This window comes from Salvelinus fontinalis, chromosome 14, assembly GCF_029448725.1.
Source record: "Salvelinus fontinalis isolate EN_2023a chromosome 14, ASM2944872v1, whole genome shotgun sequence".
NCBI classification, from domain to species: domain Eukaryota; kingdom Metazoa; phylum Chordata; class Actinopteri; order Salmoniformes; family Salmonidae; genus Salvelinus; species Salvelinus fontinalis.
This window is the reverse complement of record NC_074678.1, coordinates 9,483,598-9,508,106: the sequence shown is the minus strand read 5'-3', so window position 1 is coordinate 9,508,106 and position 24,509 is coordinate 9,483,598. Positions and strand designations below refer to the sequence as shown.

Sequence of the window (24,509 nt, the reverse complement as noted above, 5' to 3'; positions counted from 1 at the left end):
GTCCCTCTGACCAACGTTAGGAGATGTAGTCACTGTTGTTGGTACCGGTCCCTCTGACCATCGTTTGGTACCGGTCCCTCTGACCAACGTTAGGAGATGTAGTCACTGATGTTGGTACCGGTCCCTCTGACCAACGTTTGGTACCGGTCCCTCTGACCAACGTTAGGAGATGTAGTCACTGATGTTGGTACCGGTCCCTCTGACCAACGTTTGGTACCGGTCCCTCTGACCAACGTTAGGAGATGTAGTCACTGATGTTGGTACCGGTCCCTCTGACCAACGTTAGGAGATGTAGTCACTGATGTTGGTACCGGTCCCTCTGACCATCGTTAGGAGATGTAGTCACTGATGTTGGTACCGGTCCCTCTGACCAACGTTAGGAGATGTAGTCACTGATGTTGGTACCGGTCCCTCTGACCAACGTTAGGAGATGTAGTCACTGTTGTTGGTACCGGTCCCTCTGACCAACGTTTGGAGATGTAGTCACTGTTGTTGGTACCGGTCCCTCTGACCATCGTTAGGAGATGTAGTCACTGTTGTTGGTACCGGTCCCTCTGACCATCGTTAGGAGATGTAGTCACTGATGTTGGTACCGGTCCCTCTGACCAACGTTTGGTACCGGTCCCTCTGACCAACGTTAGGAGATGTAGTCACTGATGTTGGTACCGGTCCCTCTGACCAACGTTAGGAGATGTAGTCACTGATGTTGGTACCGGTCCCTCTGACCATCGTTAGGAGATGTAGTCACTGATGTTGGTACCGGTCCCTCTGACCAACGTTAGGAGATGTAGTCACTGATGTTGGTACCGGTCCCTCTGACCATCGTTAGGAGATGTAGTCACTGATGTTGGTACCGGTCCCTCTGACCAACGTTAGGAGATGTAGTCACTGTTGTTGGTACCGGTCCCTCTGACCAACGTTAGGAGATGTAGTCACTGTTGTTGGTACCGGTCCCTCTGACCAACGTTAGGAGATGTAGTCACTGATGTTGGTACCGGTCCCTCTGACCATCGTTAGGAGATGTAGTCACTGATGTTGGTACCGGTCCCTCTGACCATCGTTAGGAGATGTAGTCACTGATGTTGGTACCGGTCCCTCTGACCAACGTTAGGAGATGTAGTCACTGATGTTGGTACCGGTCCCTCTGACCAACGTTAGGAGATGTAGTCACTGATGTTGGTACCGGTCCCTGTGACCATCGTTAGGAGATGTAGTCACTGATGTTGGTACCGGTCCCTCTGACCAACGTTAGGAGATGTAGTCACTGTTGTTGGTACCGGTCCCTCTGACCAACGTTAGGAGATGTAGTCACTGTTGTTGGTACCGGTCCCTCTGACCAACGTTAGGAGATGTAGTCACTGATGTTGGTACCGGTCCCTCTGACCAACGTTAGGAGATGTAGTCACTGATGTTGGTACCGGTCCCTCTGACCAACGTTAGGAGATGTAGTCACTGTTGTTGGTACCGGTCCCTCTGACCAACGTTAGGAGATGTAGTCATTGTTGTTGGTACCGGTCCCTCTGACCATCGTTAGGAGATGTAGTCATTGTTGTTGGTACCGGTCCCTCTGACCAACGTTAGGAGATGTAGTCACTGTTGTTGGTACCGGTCCCTCTGACCAACGTTAGGAGATGTACTCACTGTTGTTGGTACCGGTCCCTCTGACCAACGTTAGGAGATGTAGTCACTGTTGTTGGTACCGGTCCCTCTGACCAACGTTAGGAGATGTAGTCACTGATGTTGGTACCGGTCCCTCTGACCATCGTTTGGTACCGGTCCCTCTGACCAACGTTAGGAGATGTAGTCACTGATGTTGGTACCGGTCCCTCTGACCATCGTTTGGTACCGGTCCCTCTGACCAACGTTAGGAGATGTAGTCACTGATGTTGGTACCGGTCCCTCTGACCAACGTTAGGAGATGTAGTCACTGATGTTGGTACCGGTCCCTCTGACCAACGTTAGGAGATGTAGTCACTGTTGTTGGTACCGGTCCCTCTGACCAACGTTAGGAGATGTAGTCACTGTTGTTGGTACCGGTCCCTCTGACCAACGTTAGGAGATGTAGTCACTGTTGTTGGTACCGGTCCCTCTGACCATCGTTTGGTACCGGTCCCTCTGACCAACGTTAGGAGATGTAGTCACTGATGTTGGTACCGGTCCCTCTGACCAACGTTAGGAGATGTAGTCACTGATGTTGGTACCGGTCCCTCTGACCAACGTTAGGAGATGTTGTCACTGTTGTTGGTACCGTTACCTCTGACCATCGTTAGGAGATGTTGTCACTGTTGTTGGTACCGGTCCCTCTTACCAACGTTAGGAGATGTAGTCACTGTTGTTGGTACCGGTCCCTCTGACCATCGTTAGGAGATGTTGTCACTGTTGTTGGTACCGGTCCCTCTGACCAACGTTAGGAGATGTAGTCACTGTTGTTGGTACCGGTCCCTCTGACCAACGTTAGGAGATGTTGTCACTGTTGTTGGTACCGGTCCCTCTGACCAACGTTAGGAGATGTAGTCACTGTTGTTGGTACCGGTCCCTCTGACCAACGTTAGGAGATGTTGTCACTGATGTTGGTACCGGTCCCTCTGACCAACGTTAGGAGATGTAGTCACTGTTGTTGGTACCGGTCCCTCTGACCATCGTTTGGTACCGGTCCCTCTGACCAACGTTAGGAGATGTAGTCACTGATGTTGGTACCGGTCCCTCTGACCAACGTTTGGTACCGGTCCCTCTGACCAACGTTAGGAGATGTAGTCACTGATGTTGGTACCGGTCCCTCTGACCAACGTTTGGTACCGGTCCCTCTGACCAACGTTAGGAGATGTAGTCACTGATGTTGGTACCGGTCCCTCTGACCAACGTTAGGAGATGTAGTCACTGATGTTGGTACCGGTCCCTCTGACCATCGTTAGGAGATGTAGTCACTGATGTTGGTACCGGTCCCTCTGACCAACGTTAGGAGATGTAGTCACTGATGTTGGTACCGGTCCCTCTGACCAACGTTAGGAGATGTAGTCACTGTTGTTGGTACCGGTCCCTCTGACCAACGTTTGGAGATGTAGTCACTGTTGTTGGTACCGGTCCCTCTGACCATCGTTAGGAGATGTAGTCACTGTTGTTGGTACCGGTCCCTCTGACCATCGTTAGGAGATGTAGTCACTGATGTTGGTACCGGTCCCTCTGACCAACGTTTGGTACCGGTCCCTCTGACCAACGTTAGGAGATGTAGTCACTGATGTTGGTACCGGTCCCTCTGACCAACGTTAGGAGATGTAGTCACTGATGTTGGTACCGGTCCCTCTGACCATCGTTAGGAGATGTAGTCACTGATGTTGGTACCGGTCCCTCTGACCAACGTTAGGAGATGTAGTCACTGATGTTGGTACCGGTCCCTCTGACCATCGTTAGGAGATGTAGTCACTGATGTTGGTACCGGTCCCTCTGACCAACGTTAGGAGATGTAGTCACTGATGTTGGTACCGGTCCCTCTGACCAACGTTAGGAGATGTAGTCACTGATGTTGGTACCGGTCCCTCTGACCATCGTTAGGAGATGTAGTCACTGATGTTGGTACCGGTCCCTCTGACCATCGTTAGGAGATGTAGTCACTGATGTTGGTACCGGTCCCTCTGACCAACGTTAGGAGATGTAGTCACTGATGTTGGTACCGGTCCCTCTGACCATCGTTAGGAGATGTAGTCACTGTTGTTGGTACCGGTCCCTCTGACCAACGTTAGGAGATGTAGTCACTGATGTTGGTACCGGTCCCTCTGACCAACGTTAGGAGATGTAGTCACTGATGTTGGTACCGGTCCCTCTGACCAACGTTAGGAGATGTAGTCACTGTTGTTGGTACCGGTCCCTCTGACCATCGTTAGGAGATGTAGTCACTGATGTTGGTACCGGTCCCTCTGACCAACGTTAGGAGATGTAGTCACTGTTGTTGGTACCGGTCCCTGTGACCATCGTTAGGAGATGTAGTCACTGTTGTTGGTACCGGTCCCTCTGACCAACGTTAGGAGATGTAGTCACTGTTGTTGGTACCGGTCCCTCTGACCATCGTTAGGAGATGTAGTCACTGTTGTTGGTACCGGTCCCTCTGACCAACGTTAGGAGATGTAGTCACTGTTGTTGGTACCGGTCCCTCTGACCATCGTTAGGAGATGTAGTCACTGATGTTGGTACCGGTCCCTCTGACCAACGTTAGGAGATGTAGTCACTGTTGTTGGTACCGGTCCCTCTGACCAACGTTAGGAGATGTAGTCACTGTTGTTGGTACCGGTCCCTCTGACCAACGTTAGGAGATGTAGTCACTGTTGTTGGTACCGGTCCCTCTGACCAACGTTAGGAGATGTAGTCACTGTTGTTGGTACCGGTCCCTCTGACCAACGTTAGGAGATGTAGTCACTGATGTTGGTACCGGTCCCTCTGACCATCGTTAGGAGATGTAGTCACTGATGTTGGTACCGGTCCCTCTGACCATCGTTAGGAGATGTAGTCACTGATGTTGGTACCGGTCCCTCTGACCAACGTTAGGAGATGTAGTCACTGATGTTGGTACCGGTCCCTCTGACCAACGTTAGGAGATGTAGTCACTGATGTTGGTACCGGTCCCTGTGACCATCGTTAGGAGATGTAGTCACTGATGTTGGTACCGGTCCCTCTGACCAACGTTAGGAGATGTAGTCATTGTTGTTGGTACCGGTCCCTCTGACCAACGTTAGGAGATGTAGTCATTGTTGTTGGTACCGGTCCCTCTGACCAACGTTAGGAGATGTAGTCACTGATGTTGGTACCGGTCCCTCTGACCAACGTTAGGAGATGTAGTCACTGTTGTTGGTACCGGTCCCTCTGACCAACGTTAGGAGATGTAGTCACTGTTGTTGGTACCGGTCCCTCTGACCAACGTTAGGAGATGTAGTCATTGTTGTTGGTACCGGTCCCTCTGACCAACGTTAGGAGATGTAGTCATTGTTGTTGGTACCGGTCCCTCTGACCATCGTTAGGAGATGTAGTCATTGTTGTTGGTACCGGTCCCTCTGACCAACGTTAGGAGATGTAGTCACTGTTGTTGGTACCGGTCCCTCTGACCAACGTTAGGAGATGTACTCACTGTTGTTGGTACCGGTCCCTCTGACCATCGTTTGGTACCGGTCCCTCTGACCAACGTTAGGAGATGTAGTCACTGATGTTGGTACCGGTCCCTCTGACCATCGTTTGGTACCGGTCCCTCTGACCAACGTTAGGAGATGTAGTCACTGATGTTGGTACCGGTCCCTCTGACCAACGTTAGGAGATGTAGTCACTGATGTTGGTACCGGTCCCTCTGACCAACGTTAGGAGATGTAGTCACTGTTGTTGGTACCGGTCCCTCTGACCAACGTTAGGAGATGTAGTCACTGTTGTTGGTACCGGTCCCTCTGACCAACGTTAGGAGATGTAGTCACTGATGTTGGTACCGGTCCCTCTGACCATCGTTTGGTACCGGTCCCTCTGACCAACGTTAGGAGATGTAGTCACTGATGTTGGTACCGGTCCCTCTGACCATCGTTTGGTACCGGTCCCTCTGACCAACGTTAGGAGATGTAGTCACTGATGTTGGTACCGGTCCCTCTGACCATCGTTTGGTACCGGTCCCTCTGACCAACGTTAGGAGATGTAGTCACTGTTGTTGGTACCGGTCCCTCTGACCAACGTTAGGAGATGTAGTCACTGTTGTTGGTACCGGTCCCTCTGACCAACGTTAGGAGATGTAGTCACTGATGTTGGTACCGGTCCCTCTGACCATCGTTTGGTACCGGTCCCTCTGACCAACGTTAGGAGATGTAGTCACTGATGTTGGTACCGGTCCCTCTGACCATCGTTTGGTACCGGTCCCTCTGACCAACGTTAGGAGATGTAGTCACTGATGTTGGTACCGGTCCCTCTGACCAACGTTAGGAGATGTAGTCACTGATGTTGGTACCGGTCCCTCTGACCAACGTTAGGAGATGTAGTCACTGTTGTTGGTACCGGTCCCTGTGACCATCGTTAGGAGATGTAGTCACTGTTGTTGGTACCGGTCCCTCTGACCAACGTTAGGAGATGTAGTCACTGATGTTGGTACCGGTCCCTCTGACCAACGTTTGGTACCGGTCCCTCTGACCAACGTTAGGAGATGTAGTCACTGTTGTTGGTACCGGTCCCTCTGACCATCGTTAGGAGATGTAGTCACTGATGTTGGTACCGGTCCCTCTGACCAACGTTTGGTACCGGTCCCTCTGACCAACGTTTGGTACCGGTCCCTCTGACCAACGTTAGGAGATGTAGTCACTGTTGTTGGTACCGGTCCCTCTGACCAACGTTAGGAGATGTAGTCACTGATGTTGGTACCGGTCCCTCTGACCAACGTTAGGAGATGTAGTCACTGATGTTGGTACCGGTCCCTCTGACCATCGTTAGGAGATGTAGTCACTGATGTTGGTACCGGTCCCTCTGACCAACGTTAGGAGATGTAGTCACTGATGTTGGTACCGGTCCCTCTGACCATCGTTAGGAGATGTAGTCACTGATGTTGGTACCGGTCCCTCTGACCAACGTTAGGAGATGTAGTCACTGTTGTTGGTACCGGTCCCTCTGACCAACGTTAGGAGATGTAGTCACTGTTGTTGGTACCGGTCCCTCTGACCATCGTTAGGAGATGTAGTCACTGATGTTGGTACCGGTCCCTCTGACCAACGTTAGGAGATGTAGTCACTGTTGTTGGTACCGGTCCCTGTGACCATCGTTAGGAGATGTAGTCACTGTTGTTGGTACCGGTCCCTCTGACCAACGTTAGGAGATGTAGTCACTGTTGTTGGTACCGGTCCCTCTGACCATCGTTAGGAGATGTAGTCACTGTTGTTGGTACCGGTCCCTCTGACCAACGTTAGGAGATGTAGTCACTGTTGTTGGTACCGGTCCCTCTGACCATCGTTAGGAGATGTAGTCACTGATGTTGGTACCGGTCCCTCTGACCAACGTTAGGAGATGTAGTCACTGTTGTTGGTACCCGTCCCTCTGACCAACGTTAGGAGATGTAGTCACTGTTGTTGGTACCGGTCCCTCTGACCAACGTTAGGAGATGTAGTCACTGTTGTTGGTACCGGTCCCTCTGACCAACGTTAGGAGATGTAGTCACTGTTGTTGGTACCGGTCCCTCTGACCAACGTTAGGAGATGTAGTCACTGATGTTGGTACCGGTCCCTCTGACCATCGTTAGGAGATGTAGTCACTGATGTTGGTACCGGTCCCTCTGACCATCGTTAGGAGATGTAGTCACTGATGTTGGTACCGGTCCCTCTGACCAACGTTAGGAGATGTAGTCACTGATGTTGGTACCGGTCCCTCTGACCAAAGTTAGGAGATGTAGTCACTGATGTTGGTACCGGTCCCTGTGACCATCGTTAGGAGATGTAGTCACTGATGTTGGTACCGGTCCCTCTGACCAACGTTAGGAGATGTAGTCACTGTTGTTGGTACCGGTCCCTCTGACCAACGTTAGGAGATGTAGTCACTGTTGTTGGTACCGGTCCCTCTGACCAACGTTAGGAGATGTAGTCACTGATGTTGGTACCGGTCCCTCTGACCAACGTTAGGAGATGTAGTCACTGATGTTGGTACCGGTCCCTCTGACCAACGTTAGGAGATGTAGTCACTGTTGTTGGTACCGGTCCCTCTGACCAACGTTAGGAGATGTAGTCATTGTTGTTGGTACCGGTCCCTCTGACCATCGTTAGGAGATGTAGTCATTGTTGTTGGTACCGGTCCCTCTGACCAACGTTAGGAGATGTAGTCACTGTTGTTGGTACCGGTCCCTCTGACCAACGTTAGGAGATGTACTCACTGTTGTTGGTACCGGTCCCTCTGACCAACGTTAGGAGATGTAGTCACTGTTGTTGGTACCGGTCCCTCTGACCAACGTTAGGAGATGTAGTCACTGATGTTGGTACCGGTCCCTCTGACCATCGTTTGGTACCGGTCCCTCTGACCAACGTTAGGAGATGTAGTCACTGTTGTTGGTACCGGTCCCTCTGACCAACGTTAGGAGATGTAGTCACTGTTGTTGGTACCGGTCCCTCTGACCAACGTTAGGAGATGTAGTCACTGATGTTGGTACCGGTCCCTCTGACCATCGTTTGGTACCGGTCCCTCTGACCAACGTTAGGAGATGTAGTCACTGATGTTGGTACCGGTCCCTCTGACCATCGTTTGGTACCGGTCCCTCTGACCAACGTTAGGAGATGTAGTCACTGATGTTGGTACCGGTCCCTCTGACCAACGTTAGGAGATGTAGTCACTGATGTTGGTACCGGTCCCTCTGACCAACGTTAGGAGATGTAGTCACTGTTGTTGGTACCGGTCCCTGTGACCATCGTTAGGAGATGTAGTCACTGTTGTTGGTACCGGTCCCTCTGACCAACGTTAGGAGATGTAGTCACTGATGTTGGTACCGGTCCCTCTGACCAACGTTTGGTACCGGTCCCTCTGACCAACGTTAGGAGATGTAGTCACTGTTGTTGGTACCGGTCCCTCTGACCATCGTTAGGAGATGTAGTCACTGATGTTGGTACCGGTCCCTCTGACCAACGTTTGGTACCGGTCCCTCTGACCAACGTTAGGAGATGTAGTCACTGTTGTTGGTACCGGTCCCTCTGACCAACGTTAGGAGATGTAGTCACTGATGTTGGTACCGGTCCCTCTGACCAACGTTAGGAGATGTAGTCACTGATGTTGGTACCGGTCCCTCTGACCATCGTTAGGAGATGTAGTCACTGATGTTGGTACCGGTCCCTCTGACCAACGTTAGGAGATGTAGTCACTGATGTTGGTACCGGTCCCTCTGACCATCGTTAGGAGATGTAGTCACTGATGTTGGTACCGGTCCCTCTGACCAACGTTAGGAGATGTAGTCACTGTTGTTGGTACCGGTCCCTCTGACCAACGTTAGGAGATGTAGTCACTGTTGTTGGTACCGGTCCCTCTGACCATCGTTAGGAGATGTAGTCACTGATGTTGGTACCGGTCCCTCTGACCAACGTTAGGAGATGTAGTCACTGTTGTTGGTACCGGTCCCTGTGACCATCGTTAGGAGATGTAGTCACTGTTGTTGGTACCGGTCCCTCTGACCAACGTTAGGAGATGTAGTCACTGTTGTTGGTACCGGTCCCTCTGACCATCGTTAGGAGATGTAGTCACTGTTGTTGGTACCGGTCCCTCTGACCAACGTTAGGAGATGTAGTCACTGTTGTTGGTACCGGTCCCTCTGACCATCGTTAGGAGATGTAGTCACTGATGTTGGTACCGGTCCCTCTGACCAACGTTAGGAGATGTAGTCACTGTTGTTGGTACCGGTCCCTCTGACCAACGTTAGGAGATGTAGTCACTGTTGTTGGTACCGGTCCCTCTGACCAACGTTAGGAGATGTAGTCACTGTTGTTGGTACCGGTCCCTCTGACCAACGTTAGGAGATGTAGTCACTGTTGTTGGTACCGGTCCCTCTGACCAACGTTAGGAGATGTAGTCACTGATGTTGGTACCGGTCCCTCTGACCATCGTTAGGAGATGTAGTCACTGATGTTGGTACCGGTCCCTCTGACCATCGTTAGGAGATGTAGTCACTGATGTTGGTACCGGTCCCTCTGACCAACGTTAGGAGATGTAGTCACTGATGTTGGTACCGGTCCCTCTGACCAACGTTAGGAGATGTAGTCACTGATGTTGGTACCGGTCCCTGTGACCATCGTTAGGAGATGTAGTCACTGATGTTGGTACCGGTCCCTCTGACCAACGTTAGGAGATGTAGTCACTGTTGTTGGTACCGGTCCCTCTGACCAACGTTAGGAGATGTAGTCACTGTTGTTGGTACCGGTCCCTCTGACCAACGTTAGGAGATGTAGTCACTGATGTTGGTACCGGTCCCTCTGACCAACGTTAGGAGATGTAGTCACTGATGTTGGTACCGGTCCCTCTGACCAACGTTAGGAGATGTAGTCACTGTTGTTGGTACCGGTCCCTCTGACCAACGTTAGGAGATGTAGTCATTGTTGTTGGTACCGGTCCCTCTGACCATCGTTAGGAGATGTAGTCATTGTTGTTGGTACCGGTCCCTCTGACCAACGTTAGGAGATGTAGTCACTGTTGTTGGTACCGGTCCCTCTGACCAACGTTAGGAGATGTACTCACTGTTGTTGGTACCGGTCCCTCTGACCAACGTTAGGAGATGTAGTCACTGTTGTTGGTACCGGTCCCTCTGACCAACGTTAGGAGATGTAGTCACTGATGTTGGTACCGGTCCCTCTGACCATCGTTTGGTACCGGTCCCTCTGACCAACGTTAGGAGATGTAGTCACTGATGTTGGTACCGGTCCCTCTGACCATCGTTTGGTACCGGTCCCTCTGACCAACGTTAGGAGATGTAGTCACTGATGTTGGTACCGGTCCCTCTGACCAACGTTAGGAGATGTAGTCACTGATGTTGGTACCGGTCCCTCTGACCAACGTTAGGAGATGTTGTCACTGTTGTTGGTACCGGTCCCTCTGACCATCGTTAGGAGATGTTGTCACTGTTGTTGGTACCGGTCCCTCTTACCAACGTTAGGAGATGTAGTCACTGTTGTTGGTACCGGTCCCTCTGACCATCGTTAGGAGATGTTGTCACTGTTGTTGGTACCGGTCCCTCTGACCAACGTTAGGAGATGTAGTCACTGTTGTTGGTACCGGTCCCTCTGACCAACGTTAGGAGATGTTGTCACTGTTGTTGGTACCGGTCCCTCTGACCAACGTTAGGAGATGTAGTCACTGTTGTTGGTACCGGTCCCTCTGACCAACGTTAGGAGATGTTGTCACTGATGTTGGTACCGGTCCCTCTGACCAACGTTAGGAGATGTAGTCACTGATGTTGGTATCGGTCCCTCTGACCAACGTTAGGAGATGTAGTCACTGTTGTTGGTACCGGTCCCTCTGACCATCGTTAGGAGATGTAGTCACTGATGTTGGTACCGGTCCCTCTGACCAACGTTAGGAGATGTAGTCACTGTTGTTGGTACCGGTCCCTCTGACCAACGTTAGGAGATGTAGTCACTGTTGTTGGTACCGGTCCCTCTGACCAACGTTAGGAGATGTAGTCACTGATGTTGGTACCGGTCCCTCTGACCAACGTTAGGAGATGTTGTCACTGTTGTTGGTACCGGTCCCTCTGACCAACGTTAGGAGATGTAGTCACTGTTGTTGGTACCGGTCCCTCTGACCAACGTTAGGAGATGTAGTCACTGATGTTGGTACCGGTCCCTCTGACCAACGTTAGGAGATGTAGTCACTGATGTTGGTACCGGTCCCTCTGACCAACGTTAGGAGATGTAGTCACTGATGTTGGTACCGGTCCCTCTGACCAACGTTAGGAGATGTAGTCACTGATGTTGGTACCGGTCCCTCTGACCAACGTTAGGAGATGTAGTCACTGATGTTGGTACCGGTCCCTCTGACCATCGTTAGGAGATGTAGTCACTGATGTTGGTACCGGTCCCTCTGACCAACGTTAGGAGATGTAGTCACTGATGTTGGTACCGGTCCCTCTGACCAACGTTAGGAGATGTAGTCACTGATGTTGGTACCGGTCCCTCTGACCATCGTTAGGAGATGTAGTCACTGATGTTGGTACCGGTCCCTCTGACCAACGTTAGGAGATGTAGTCACTGTTGTTGGTACCGGTCCCTGTGACCATCGTTAGGAGATGTAGTCACTGTTGTTGGTACCGGTCCCTCTGACCAACGTTAGGAGATGTAGTCACTGATGTTGGTACCGGTCCCTCTGACCAACGTTAGGAGATGTAGTCACTGATGTTGGTACCGGTCCCTCTGACCATTGTTTTGAGAAACTTGTTTTATACTTGTATTGTGTGTTTTATAGGATTTCACAGAGAGTCTGCCTGGTAGCTACAGTATTTCTTAGTGAACTGACTCATTTATTTGTGTGTGTGTGTGTGTGTGTGTGTGTGTGTGTGTGTGTGTGTGTGTGTGTGTGTGTGTGTGTGTGTGTGTGTGTGTGTGTGTGTGTGTGTGTGTGTGTGTGTGTGTGTATATGTGTGTCTGTCTGTCCTCTGTTCCTCTCTCCCCAGTGTTCCCCAGGCTGTTTGTCCGTCTGCTCCTCAGTCCTCTGTTCCTGCTGTTGGTTCTGTCTCAGTGCTGTTTCTCTTCAGTCATCGCTGGCCTCGCTACCTTCCTCAACAAGTACCTGGAGAGACAGTACAGCACGACCACCGCTTACAGCAACCTCCTCATAGGTCAGTACAGCACTACTGTCTCCTCATAGGTCATTACAGAACACTACTGTCTCCTCATAGGTCAGTACAGCACCACTTCCTCCTCATAGGTCAGTACAGCACTACTGTCTCCTCATAGGTCATTACAGAACACTACTGTCTCCTCATAGGTCAGTACAGCACCACTGCCTCCTCATAGGTCAGTACAGCACCACTGTCTCCTCATAGGTCAGTACAGCACCACTGTCTCCTCATAGGTCAGTACAGCACCACTGCCTCCTCATAGGTCAGTACAGCACCACTGTCTCCTCATAGGTCAGTACAGAACACTACTGCCTCCTCATAGGTCAGTACAGAACACTACTGTCTCCTCATAGGTCAGTACAGCACCACAGCCTCCTCATAGGTCAGTACAGCACCACTGCCTCCTCATAGGTCAGTACAGCGCCACTGTCTCCTCATAGGTCAGTACAGCACTACTGTCTCCTCATAGGTCAGTATAGCACCACTTCCTCCTCATAGGTCAGTACAGAACACCACTGTCTCCTCATAGGTCAGTACAGCACCACTGTCTCCTCATAGGTCAGTACAGCACCACTGTCTCCTCATAGGTCAGTACAGCACTACTGTCTCCTCATAGGTCAGTACAGCACCACTTCCTCCTCATAGGTCAGTACAGCACCACTTCCTCCTCATAGGTCAGTACAGAACACCACTGTCTCCTCATAGGTCAGTACAGCACCACTTCCTCCTCATAGGTCAGTACAGCACCACTTCCTCCTCATAGGTCAGTACAGAACACCACTGTCTCCTCATAGGTCAGTACAGCACCACTGTCTCCTCATAGGTCAGTACAGCACCACTGTCTCCTCATAGGTCAGTACAGCACCACTGCCTCCTCATAGGTCAGTACAACACACACGACGGACGTACATTTAACCTTTATTAAAATAGACAAGTCAGACAAGTCAAACCCGGACGACGCTGGGCCAATTGTGCACCGCCTTATGGGACTCCCAATCACAGCCGGATGTGATGCAGCCTGGATTCAAACCAGGGGGACTGTAGTGACGCCTCTTGCACTGAGATGGAGTGTCTCAGACCGCTGCGCCACTCGGGAGCCCAAAATACTCACCACACAGACAAACAGAAACACACAGACAAACAGAGACACACAGACAAACAGAGACACACAGACAAACAGAGACACACAGACAAACAGAGACACACAGACAAACAGAGACACACAGACAAACAGAGACACACAGACAAACAGAGACACACAGACACACAGACACACACACACACAGACACACACACACACACACACACACACACACACACACACACACTGCTCAAAAAAATAAAGGGAACACTTAAACAACACAATGTAACTCCAAGTCAATCACACTTCTGTGAAATCAAACTGTCCACTTAGGAAGCAACACTGATTGACAATACATTTCACATGCTGTACATGCTGTAATGGAATAGACAAAAGGTGGAAATTATAGGCAATTAGCAAGACACCCCCAATAAAGGAGTGGTTCTGCAGGTGGTGACCACAGACCACTTCTCAGTTCCTTGCTTCCTGGCTGATGTTTTGGTCACTTTTGAATGCTGGCGGTGCTTTCACTCTAGTGGTAGCATGAGACGGAGTCTACAACCCACACAAGTGGCTCAGGTAGTGCAGCTCATCCAGGATGGCACATCAATGCGAGCTGTGGCAAGAAGGTTTGCTGTGTCTGTCAGCGTAGTGTCCAGAGCATGGAGGCGCTACCAGGAGACAGGCCAGTACATCAGGAGACGTGGAGGAGGCCGTAGGAGGGCAACAACCCAGCAGCAGGACCGCTACCTCCGCCTTTGTGCAAGGAGGAGCACTGCCAGAGCCCTGCAAAATGACCTCCAGCAGGCCACAAATGTGCATGTGTCAGCATATGGTCTCACAAGGGGTCTGAGGATCTCATCTCGGTACCTAATGGCAGTCAGGCTACCTCTGGCGAGCACATGGAGGGCTGTGCGGCCCCACATAGAAATGCCACCCCACACCATGACTGACCTACCGCCAAACCGGTCATGCTGGAGGATGTTGCAGGCAGCAGAACGTTCTCCACGGCGTCTCCAGACTCTGTCACGTCTGTCACATGTGCTCAGTGTGAACCTGCTTTCATCTGTGAAGAGCACAGGGCGCCAGTGGCGAATTTGCCAATCTTGGTGTTCTCTGGCAAATGCCAAACGTCCTGCACGGTGTTGGGCTGTAAGCACAACCCCCACCTGTGGACGTCGGGCCCTCATACCACCCTCATGGAGTCTGTTTCTGACCGTTTGAGCAGACACATGCACATTTGTGGCCTGCTGGAGGTCATTTTGCAGGGCTCTGGCAGTGCTCCTCCTTGCACAAAGGTGGAGGTAGCGGTCCTGCTGCTGGGTTGTTGCCCTCCTACGGCCTCCTCCACGTCTCCTGATGTACTGGCCTGTCTCCTGGTAGCGTCTCCACTCCTTTATTGGGGGTGTCTTGCTAATTGCCTATAATTTCCACCTTTTGTCTATTCCATTTGCACAACAGCATGTGAAATTTATTGTCAATCAGTGTTGCTTCCTAAGTGGACAGTTTGATTTCACAGAAGTGTGATTGACTTGGAGTTACATTGTGTTGTGTAAGTGTTCCCTTTATTTTTGTTGAGCAGTGTAGTTTATTTGAATCCACAAAATCACATTACAGTTGAGAAGGATTCACACATGGATATATGGAAACATTAAAGCACCCTCTTCTCCAGACAGAAAGCACCCTCTTCTCCAGACAGCTCTTCTCCAGACAGCTCTTCTCCAGACAGCTCTTCTCCAGACAGCTCTTCTCCAGACAGCTCTTCTCCAGACAGAAAGCACCCTCTTCTCCAGACAGAAAGCAGACAGCTCTTCTCCAGACAGAAAGCAGACAGCTCTTCTCCAGACAGAAAGCACCCTCTTCTCCAGACAGAAAGCAGACAGCTCTTCTCCAGACAGAAAGCAGACAGCTCTTCTCCAGACAGAAAGCAGACAGCTCTTCTCCAGACAGAAAGCAGACAGCTCTTCTCCAGACAGAAAGCAGACAGCTCTTCTCCAGACAGACAGCAGACAGCTCTTCTCCAGACAGAAAGCAGACAGCTCTTCTCCAGAAAGCAGACAGCTCTTCTCCAGACAGACAGCAGACAGCTCTTCTCCAGACAGAAGGCAGACAGCTCTTCTCCAGACAGAAGGCAGACAGCTCTTCTCCAGACAGAAGGCAGACAGCTCTTCTCCAGACAGAAGGCAGACAGCTCTTCTCCAGACAGCAGACAGCTCTTCTCCAGACAGCAGACAGCTCTTCTCCAGACAGCAGACAGCTCTTCTCCAGACAGCAGACAGCTCTTCTCCAGACAGAAAGCAGACAGCTCTTCTCCAGACAGAAAGCAGACAGCTCTTCTCCAGACAGAAAGCAGACAGCTCTTCTCCAGACAGAAAGCAGACAGCTCTTCTCCAGACAGAAAGCAGACAGCTCTTCTCCAGACAGAAAGCAGACAGCTCTTCTCCAGACAGACAGCAGACAGCTCTTCTCCAGACAGCTCTTCTCCAGACAGCAGACAGCTCTTCTCCAGACAGCAGACAGCTCTTCTCCAGAAAGCAGGCAGCTCTTCTCCAGACAGCAGACAGCTTCTCCAGACAGCAAGGCTGCCTATGACAGCTGACAGAGCAGTACCTCATTAGCTGCTTTGTCCTATGCAGGCCTGCGTACACACACACACACACACTATGTTGAACAGAGGAGCTAGTATGTCTGTATCTTTATTGATAAACTATAGATGCGGTAAAGAGGTCAATCGAAACTCAACTAAAAAAATGGAATTGATATGGGGGGGGGCATCTTGAATCTCCTCATTGCTTCCCAGCTAAATTAAAACACTCCTGGCCTAAGGTGGATCAAACCCTGGATCAAACTATGTGTGTTCATAGTGTCTGTGTCGACCGCTCTGTGGCGGAAGTTGTAGAATATTTACTTTTTTACCACAAACATTTGTGAATAATCACCAGCAGTGGAAATAATATGCCAACATAACTGGACTAACAAACTGACTGACTAACCTTTCCAGGAACAGTATGCCTTGGGTAGAAGCAGCAGATCATTTCATATTCTTTATCCTGCGCCAAACACATTCAGTTGAGTCTACGTTATTAACGTTAGCTGCTGGCTACATGATTGCATCAATCTAACCAGCTAATGTCAGCCAGCTAGCTAGCTAGCTATGCTACTAAAGCTAACGTTAGTAGTTTTGTGAGCTAGCTATAGATTGGATCATAGAGGACGACTTAAACTGTTTTTATTAACACATACAGTGCCTTCAGAAAGTATTCATACCCCATGACGTATTCCACATTTTGTTGAGTTACAGCTGTGTTTGAAAGTTACTGCTCGACTGAGGGACCTTACAGATAATTGTATGTACAGAGATAAGACAGTCGTTCAAAAATCATGTTTAACACTATTATTGCACACAGAGTGAGTCCATTTTTACTCCTGAAATGATTTAGGCTTGCCATAACAAAGGGGATGAATACTTATTGTATCAAGGCATTTCAGCTTTTCATTTTGAAAACATGATTACCATGGCTTGCTAAAGTATTCACCCCCCTTGGCATTTTTCCTATTTTGTTGCTTTACAACCTGGAATAAAAATAGATTTTGGGGGGGGTTGTATAATTTGATTTACATAACATGCCTACCATTTTGAAGTATGAAACAATTGTGAAATTGTGAAACAAACAAGAAATAAGACAAAAAAACTGAAAACTTGAGCGTGCATAACTATTCACCCCCCCAAAGTCAATACTTTGCAGAGCCACCTTTTGCAGCAATTACAGCTGCAAGTCTCTTGGGATATGTCTCTATAAGCTTGGCACATCTAGCCACTGGGATTGTTGCCCATTCTTCAAGGCAAAACTGCTCCAGCTCCTTCAAGTTGGGTGGGTTCCGCTGGTGTACAGCATTCTTTAAGTCATACCACAGATTCTCAATTGGATTGAGTTCTGGGCTTTGACTAGGCCATTCCAAGACATTTAAATGTTTCCTCTTACTGCTTTAGCAGTATGCTTAGGGACCTCCGTCCCAGTCTCAAATCTCTGGAAGACTGAAACAGATTTCCCCCCAAAAATATCCCTGTACTTAGCGCCAATTATCATTCCTTCAAATTCTGACCAGTTTCCCAGTCCCTGCCGATGAAAAACATCCCCACAGCATGATGCTGCCACCATGCTTCACTGTGGGGATGGTTTTCTCGGGGTGATGAAGGGTGTTGGGTTTGCGCCAGACATAGCGTTTTCCTCGATGGCCAAAACGCTCAATTTTAGTCTCATCTGACCAGAGTACCTTCTTCCATATGTTTGGGGAGTCTCTCACATGCCTTTGGTGAACACCAAATGGGTTTGTTTATTTTTTTCTTTAAGCAATGGCTTTTTTCTGGCCACTCTTCCATAAAGTCCAGCTCTGTGGAGTGTACGGCTTAAAATGGTCCTATGGACATTGCAGCTCCTTCAGGGTTATTTTTGGTCTCCTTGTTGCCTCTGATTAATGCCCTCCTTGCCTGGTCCGTGAGTTTTGGTGGGCGGCCCTCTCTTGCCAGGTTTGTTGTGGTGCCATATTCTTTCCATTTTTTAATAATGGATTTAATGGTGCTCCGTGGGATGTTCAACGTTTCGGATATTTTTTTTATAACCCAACCCTGATCTGTACTCCTCCACAACTTTGTCCCTGACCTGTTTGGAGAGCTCCTTGGTCTTCATGGTGCCGCTTGCTTGGTGGTGCCCCTTGTTTAGTGGTGTTGCAGACTCTGGGGCCTTTCAGAACAGGTGTATATATACTGAGATCATTTGACAGATCATGTGACACTTAGATTGCACACAGGTGGACTTTATTTAACTAATTATGTGACTCCTGAAGGTAATTGGTTGCATCAGATCTTATTTAGGGGCTTCATAGCAAAGGGGGTGAATACATATGCACGCTACACTTTTCAGTATTTTTTTTTGTTGAAACAAGTAATTGTATGTCCATTACATGAAATCCAAATAAAAATCCATTTAAATTACAGGTTGTAATGCAACAAAATAGGAAAAACGCCAAGGGGGATGAATACTTTAGCAAGGCACTGTACACTTTGAATTGATGGGGTATTGTGTGTAGGCCGATGACAAACTAATCTACATTTCAGTCGTTAACACAACAAAAATGTGTAAAAAGTCAATGGGTGTGAATGTCAAGAGACTGTAGCTACCTTGTTTTCCATTAAAAATGGTGTTCGCTCTCATGAGGAAGGCGGAGTCAAACAACGAGGTGCAGGTGCAACCAAAAATAGTTGTTGAGAGGCGCGGTTGACAGGTGAACCCACCTATCACAGCGGGAGGGGGGCGGGGTTACCGTGTGAAATCCCAGGTTTTATTCACTAGACAAAACAAAATGGGCAGAAATTTGGGGGGTGGTACTACGTCAACTTGTTCAGTGAGAAACGACTGCTTTCTTTTCCATTGCAGTTTTTTTTTCTACGTTTTATTTTCTGTGACGTGAACTAATAAATGTCTGGTGAAAACGCGTTTGGTGCTGCTGCTTTTGAAAATGGTATGGCGGCGCCGTACCAGATTGAAAAGTACTGGGGCAAATGCTGTCTCGCTACACGTTTTCCCTGCGGCTCTGATCTGGTTGCCAGTCTCTGTAACATTCCACTCCTTCTACTCTGTGTCATGTACAATGTAACAGCTGAACAGAGACTGGCAACCAGGCTAGCGTTTGTATGCCTGAGACAATAAAGCTGATCTTATCTTTTAGTGAAGTCAGTTCTCTAAGTACTCTTTCATACTATCTCTGTCTTTTGGAGTTCTGTATGTAGATATCGATACACCACACAGATACAAAGAAACAGTATACGGTCACATACTGTGGAGAAAGTATTTAAATCTGTTCTGCTCTCAAAATCTTGTCTTCTCCCTCAGGTGCGGTGAACCTTCCGTCCGTTGCCGTGGGGATGCTGGTGGGTGGAGTCATCATGAAGAGGACAGGTCTCTCTCTGAAGACCATCCCTCGTTTCTCTGTCGCCATGCTCACCATTTCTGTCCTCCTCATCATCCCTCTCTTCTTCATGGGCTGTCCCACACAGAGGGTGGCGAAGGTCAACTACACACCCCATGGGTGAGTCAGAGAAGGGATCTGCATCTTTGCCAAACAGTTACATATTTGGAGGGCCATGTCCTGACTGATTGGGCCATGTAGCCCTGGTTGGTTGGGCCATGTAGCACTGGTTGATTGGGCCATGTAGCACTGGTTGATTGGGCCATGTAGCACTGGTTGATTGGGCCATGTAGCACTGGTTGATTGGGCCATGTTCTGGTTGATTGGGCCATGTTCTGGTTGATTGGGCCCTGCCCTGGCTGATTGGGCCCTGCCCTGACTGATTGGGCCATGTCCTGACTGATTGGGCCATGTCCTGACTGATTGGGCCATGTCCTGACTGATTGGGCCATGTCCTGACTGATTGGGCCATGTCCTGACTGATTGGGCCATGTCCTGACTGATTGGGCCATGTCCTGGCTGATTGGGCCATGTCCTGACTGATTGGGCCTTGTCCTGGCTGATTGGGCCATGTCCTGACTGATTGGGCCATGTCCTGACTGATTGGGCCATGTCCTGACTGATTGGGCCATGTCCTGACTGATTGGGCCCTGCCTTGGCTGATTGGGCCCTGCCTTGGCTGATTGGGCCCTGCCCTGACTGATTGGGCCCTGCCTTGGCTGATTGGGCCCTGCCTTGGCTGATTGGGCCCTGCCCTGACTGATTGGGCCCTACCTTGGCTGATTGGGCCCTGCCCTGACTGATTGGGCCCTGCCTTGGCTGATTGGGCCCTGCCCTGACTGATTGGGCCCTACCTTGGCTGATTGGGCCCTGCCCTGACTGATTGGGCCCTGCCTTGGCTGATTGGGCTGTTGTTGATGTTGTTTGTAGTTTGTCATTTTGGGGATGCTGTGTTACTGTCTCTGTAGATTGACAGTTGATATTTTGTAGGTTTTTAATTCACAGATTTCTAGAGAGGTCAGAAGCATTTTAATTCATTGTACAAAAAAAGAGTCTGGTGAAACACTTGCACAAGCCCATCAGTTACAATATTGTCAGGTCTTGAGGACATTGAACTTAATTTAGCTTACCTTTTTGATATTACACAAGCAAACATACGGAGCCTTGTGAACTTTGTAGAAGACACCGTTAATTAACTAGCCACTTGTGGACACTAAGACAAAGGCTACTGTTCGGCGCTGTGCCACTGGTGACTAGGGATGTTGTTACTAAAGTACAACACCAAACAGAGGCTAATGAACAACACATAACAATAACAGGAACTCTGGTCTTTACCCCATAACCCCATATCTCAGTTGTCTTCTGTTATGTGGTTTGGCACTGAACTCTGCTGATGAACTTAACTCACCCAGAGCTCTACTGATAAACTTAACTCACCCAGAGCTCTACTGATAAACTTAACTCACCCAGAGCTCTACTGATAAACTGAACTTAAACTTAACTCAAACTTAACTACTGATGAACTTAACTCACCCAGAACTCTACTGATGAACTTAACACTCCCAGAACTCTACTGATGAACTTAACTCACCCAGAACTCTACTGATGAACTTAACTCACCCAGAACTCTACTGATGAACTTAACTCACCCAGAACTCTACCGATAAACTTAACTCACCCAGAACTCTACTGATGAACTTAACTCACCCAGAGCTCTACTGATAAACTTAACTCACCCAGAACTCTACCGATAAACTTAACTCACCCAGAACTCTGCTGTGATCCCATAACCCTTATATAAACGTGGAAATGCCCTTTTCACACTAGTGAACTGAGCCGAGGTGAGCCAAGCCTAGCTAGCCTTGTACTCTTCTGGCCTGCTTAACCATTTTTTATTTCTTTATTTATTTCACCTTTATTTAACCAGGTAGGCTAGTTGAGAACAAGTTCTCATTTACAACTGCGACTTGCCCAAGATAAAGCAAAGCAGTTTGACACATACAACAACACAGAGTTACACATGGAGTAAACAATAAACAAGTCAATAACACAATAACACAGTAGGAAAAAGAAATGAGTCTATATACATTGTGTGCAAAAGGCATGAGGAGGTAGGCAATAAATAGGCCATAGGAGAGAATAATTACAATTTAGCAGATTAACACTGGAGTGATAAATCATCAGATGATATTGTGTAAGTAGTGATACTAGTGTGCAAAAGAGCAGAAAAGTAAATAAATAAAAAACAGTAAGGGGATGAGGCAGGTAAATTGGGTGGGCTGTTTACAGATGGACTATGTACAGCTGCAGCGATCGGTTAGCTGCTCAGATAGCAGATGTTTAAAGTTGGCGAGGGAAATAAAAGTCTCCAACTTCAGCGATTTTTTTTTTTTGCAATTCGTTAGGCATCCACCATAGTTTGCTGGAACCGTGCTGGAAAGGTCAACATGAAAAGACAATATCTGAGCCAGCTCAGCACAATAATGTGGAAAAATGGTATACCTCTATTGTGACACCCTAACCTATTCTCTAAACATCTTCTCCCCTCCCACAGATTTCTGGCCACCTGTAATTCTAACTGCTCCTGTCCTGTTAACGCCTTTAACCCAGTGTGTGGATCTGACAACATCGAGTACCTGTCTCCCTGTCACGCAGGCTGCAAAGAGTACACCAAAGACCCCAATAACAAATTCAGGGTTCTGGTAGGTGGCCATTTAATCTTAGGCTTCTGACGAGTGCACATTCATCTGCTTTGATTGCAGAAAGATCAAGTCCAAATTAAGTTAGGGAAGTAATATGGCATAACTGAACCAATGGTAATGTTACAGATGTAGGATCTTAATTTGATCACCCAGTAAATGTCCTGTACAGCAGGAAATGCAAACTTGTAGTGTAAAGTACTACTTAAGTCATTTTTTGGGGGTATCTGTACTTTACTATTTATATTTTTGACAACTTTAACTTCACTACATTCCTAAAGAAAATAATGTACTTTTTACTCCATACATTTTCCCTGACACCTAAAAGTACTAGTTTCATTTTGAGTGCTTAGCAGGACAGGAATAAGGTCTGATTCACACACTTATCCAGAGAACATCCCTGGTCATCCCTACTGCCTCTGATCTGGAGGACTCACTAAACACATACTTTGTTTGTAAATTAAGTCTAAATTAGTGTTGAAGTGTGCCCCTGGCTATCCGTAAATTAAGAAAACAAGAAATGGTGCCATCCTTATTGCTTAATATAAGGAATTTTAAATGATTTATACTTTTACTCAAGTATGACAATTGGGTACTTTTTTCACTACCGATTGTAGTGTATTCAAGGTTTAAAAAAGCTTCTAACGTTTCCACTTAAAAACGTCAGACTTGATTTGCCCAAACAAACAAATGTATCCAACCCCCTTACAAAAATGTCCATGAATTATAATCCACAAAATAATTCACATTTTCCTGTTTACTGCAGGGCCATGTCCTGGTATGTTCCTACTGTAAGAAACGGGTCAAATTAAGATCCTACATATGTAAGGTCTAAATCTTCAACTGGTTAAACTGATTAAACCCAGTCTAGGAGAGTGTCTTTGGGTCAGCAAGGCAGCCAGCCAGACATATCGCTATGTGTCTGACTGGGCTACAGTCTCTCTACCTACAGTGCAGCTACGCGATACGGATGGTTTAATAATCAATGGGCCGGTCCGATCCGTCTGTAATCAGCCCTGGGACACAGGAAGTGTTCTAAGTGGAGATAAACCACGTGTAGATGTTGCAGTAGTAGAGTAATCCACAAGTAAAAGGACTGTGGCAAGGCTCATAGTTTAATTGACTTCGTGTGTATATAATAAACAATGCATGGCCATTATGTTGACGAGTTGAAATTAGCTAGTCTTCAATTCAGACCAAGAGTTTTATTTATTTATTTTACCGTTATTTTACCAGGTAAGTTGACTGAGAACACGTTCTCATTTGCAGCAACGACCTGGGGAATAGTTACAGGGGAGAGGAGGGGGATGAATGAGCCAATTGTAAACTGGGGATTATTAGGTGACCATGATGCTTTGAGGGCCAGATTGGGAATCTAGCCAGGACACCGGGGTTAACACCCCTACTCTTACGATAAGTGCCATGGGATCTTTAATGACCTCAGAGAGTCAGGACACCCGTTTAACGGAGTTAACTGTAGTTAACGTTAATTACAGTACTTTGAAATCAGTACAGGGTATCGATCGTTCACAATTTAGCCGTTGTCTTATTTGAAAACAAGTCATTTTGTACAATTTGCTTTTTGAATCTGAGAAATGTATGGCGTCTATCTTTTATATATTGACACTGGTGTCTCCTGTGTTCTTCTTCTGCTGTAGAAGTACACAGACTGTATCTGTATAGCCTACAGCCAGGGTAGTGATGGGGGTACTGCCCGCCCCGGACCATGCCCCAACCAATGTCCTCACTTCCTGCTTCCTGTCATGTTCCTCGTCTCTCTGGCCGGGTTGATCGCCTCCCTAACACACAACCCCATCTATATGATGGTCCTCAGGTAACCTCTCTCTCCCTAACACACAACCCCATCTATATGATGGTCCTCAGGTAACCTCTCTCTCTCTAACACACAACCCCATCTATATGATGGTCCTCAGGTAACCTCTCTCTCTCTCTCTCTAACACACAACCCCATCTATATGATGGTCCTCAGGTAACCTCTCTCTCCCTAACACACAACCCCATCTACATGATGGTCCTCAGGTAACCTCTCTCTCTCTCTAACACACAACCCCATCTATATGATGGTCCTCAGGTAACCTCTCTCTCTAACACACAACCCCATCTATATGATGGTCCTCAGGTAACCTCTCTAACACACAGCCCCATCTATATGATGGTCCTCAGGTAACCTCTCTCTCTAACACACAACCCCATCTATATGATGGTCCTCAGGTAACCTCTCTCTCTAACACACAGCCCCATCTACATGATGGTCCTCAGGTAACCTCTCTCTCCCTAACACACAACCCCATCTACATGATGGTCCTCAGGTAACCTCTCTAACACACTACCACATCTATATGATGGTCCTCAGGTAACCTCTCTTTCTAACACACAACCCCATCTACATGATGGTCCTCAGGTAACCTCTCTAACACACTACCACATCTATATGATGGTC

General features: G+C 48.4%; 1 protein-coding gene across 3 annotated transcripts in view; it reads left to right on the top strand.

Moving 5' to 3' along the window:
* The window catches only part of LOC129869468 (solute carrier organic anion transporter family member 2A1-like), a 103,165-nt gene that overhangs the window by 73,163 nt on the left and 5,493 nt on the right, over positions 1 to 24,509 (top strand). For all 3 annotated transcript variants that reach the window (XR_008761910.1, XR_008761911.1, XM_055943920.1), the window contains exons 8-11: positions 12,134 to 12,298; positions 19,274 to 19,469; positions 21,904 to 22,051; positions 23,707 to 23,882. Coding sequence is in view for 1 of the 3 variants with exons in the window: in XM_055943920.1 (XP_055799895.1) it covers positions 12,134 to 12,298; positions 19,274 to 19,469; positions 21,904 to 22,051; positions 23,707 to 23,882 (685 nt within the window). In the remaining 2 variants the exon portion in view is untranslated. The remainder of the gene's footprint in view (positions 1 to 12,133; positions 12,299 to 19,273; positions 19,470 to 21,903; positions 22,052 to 23,706; positions 23,883 to 24,509) is intronic.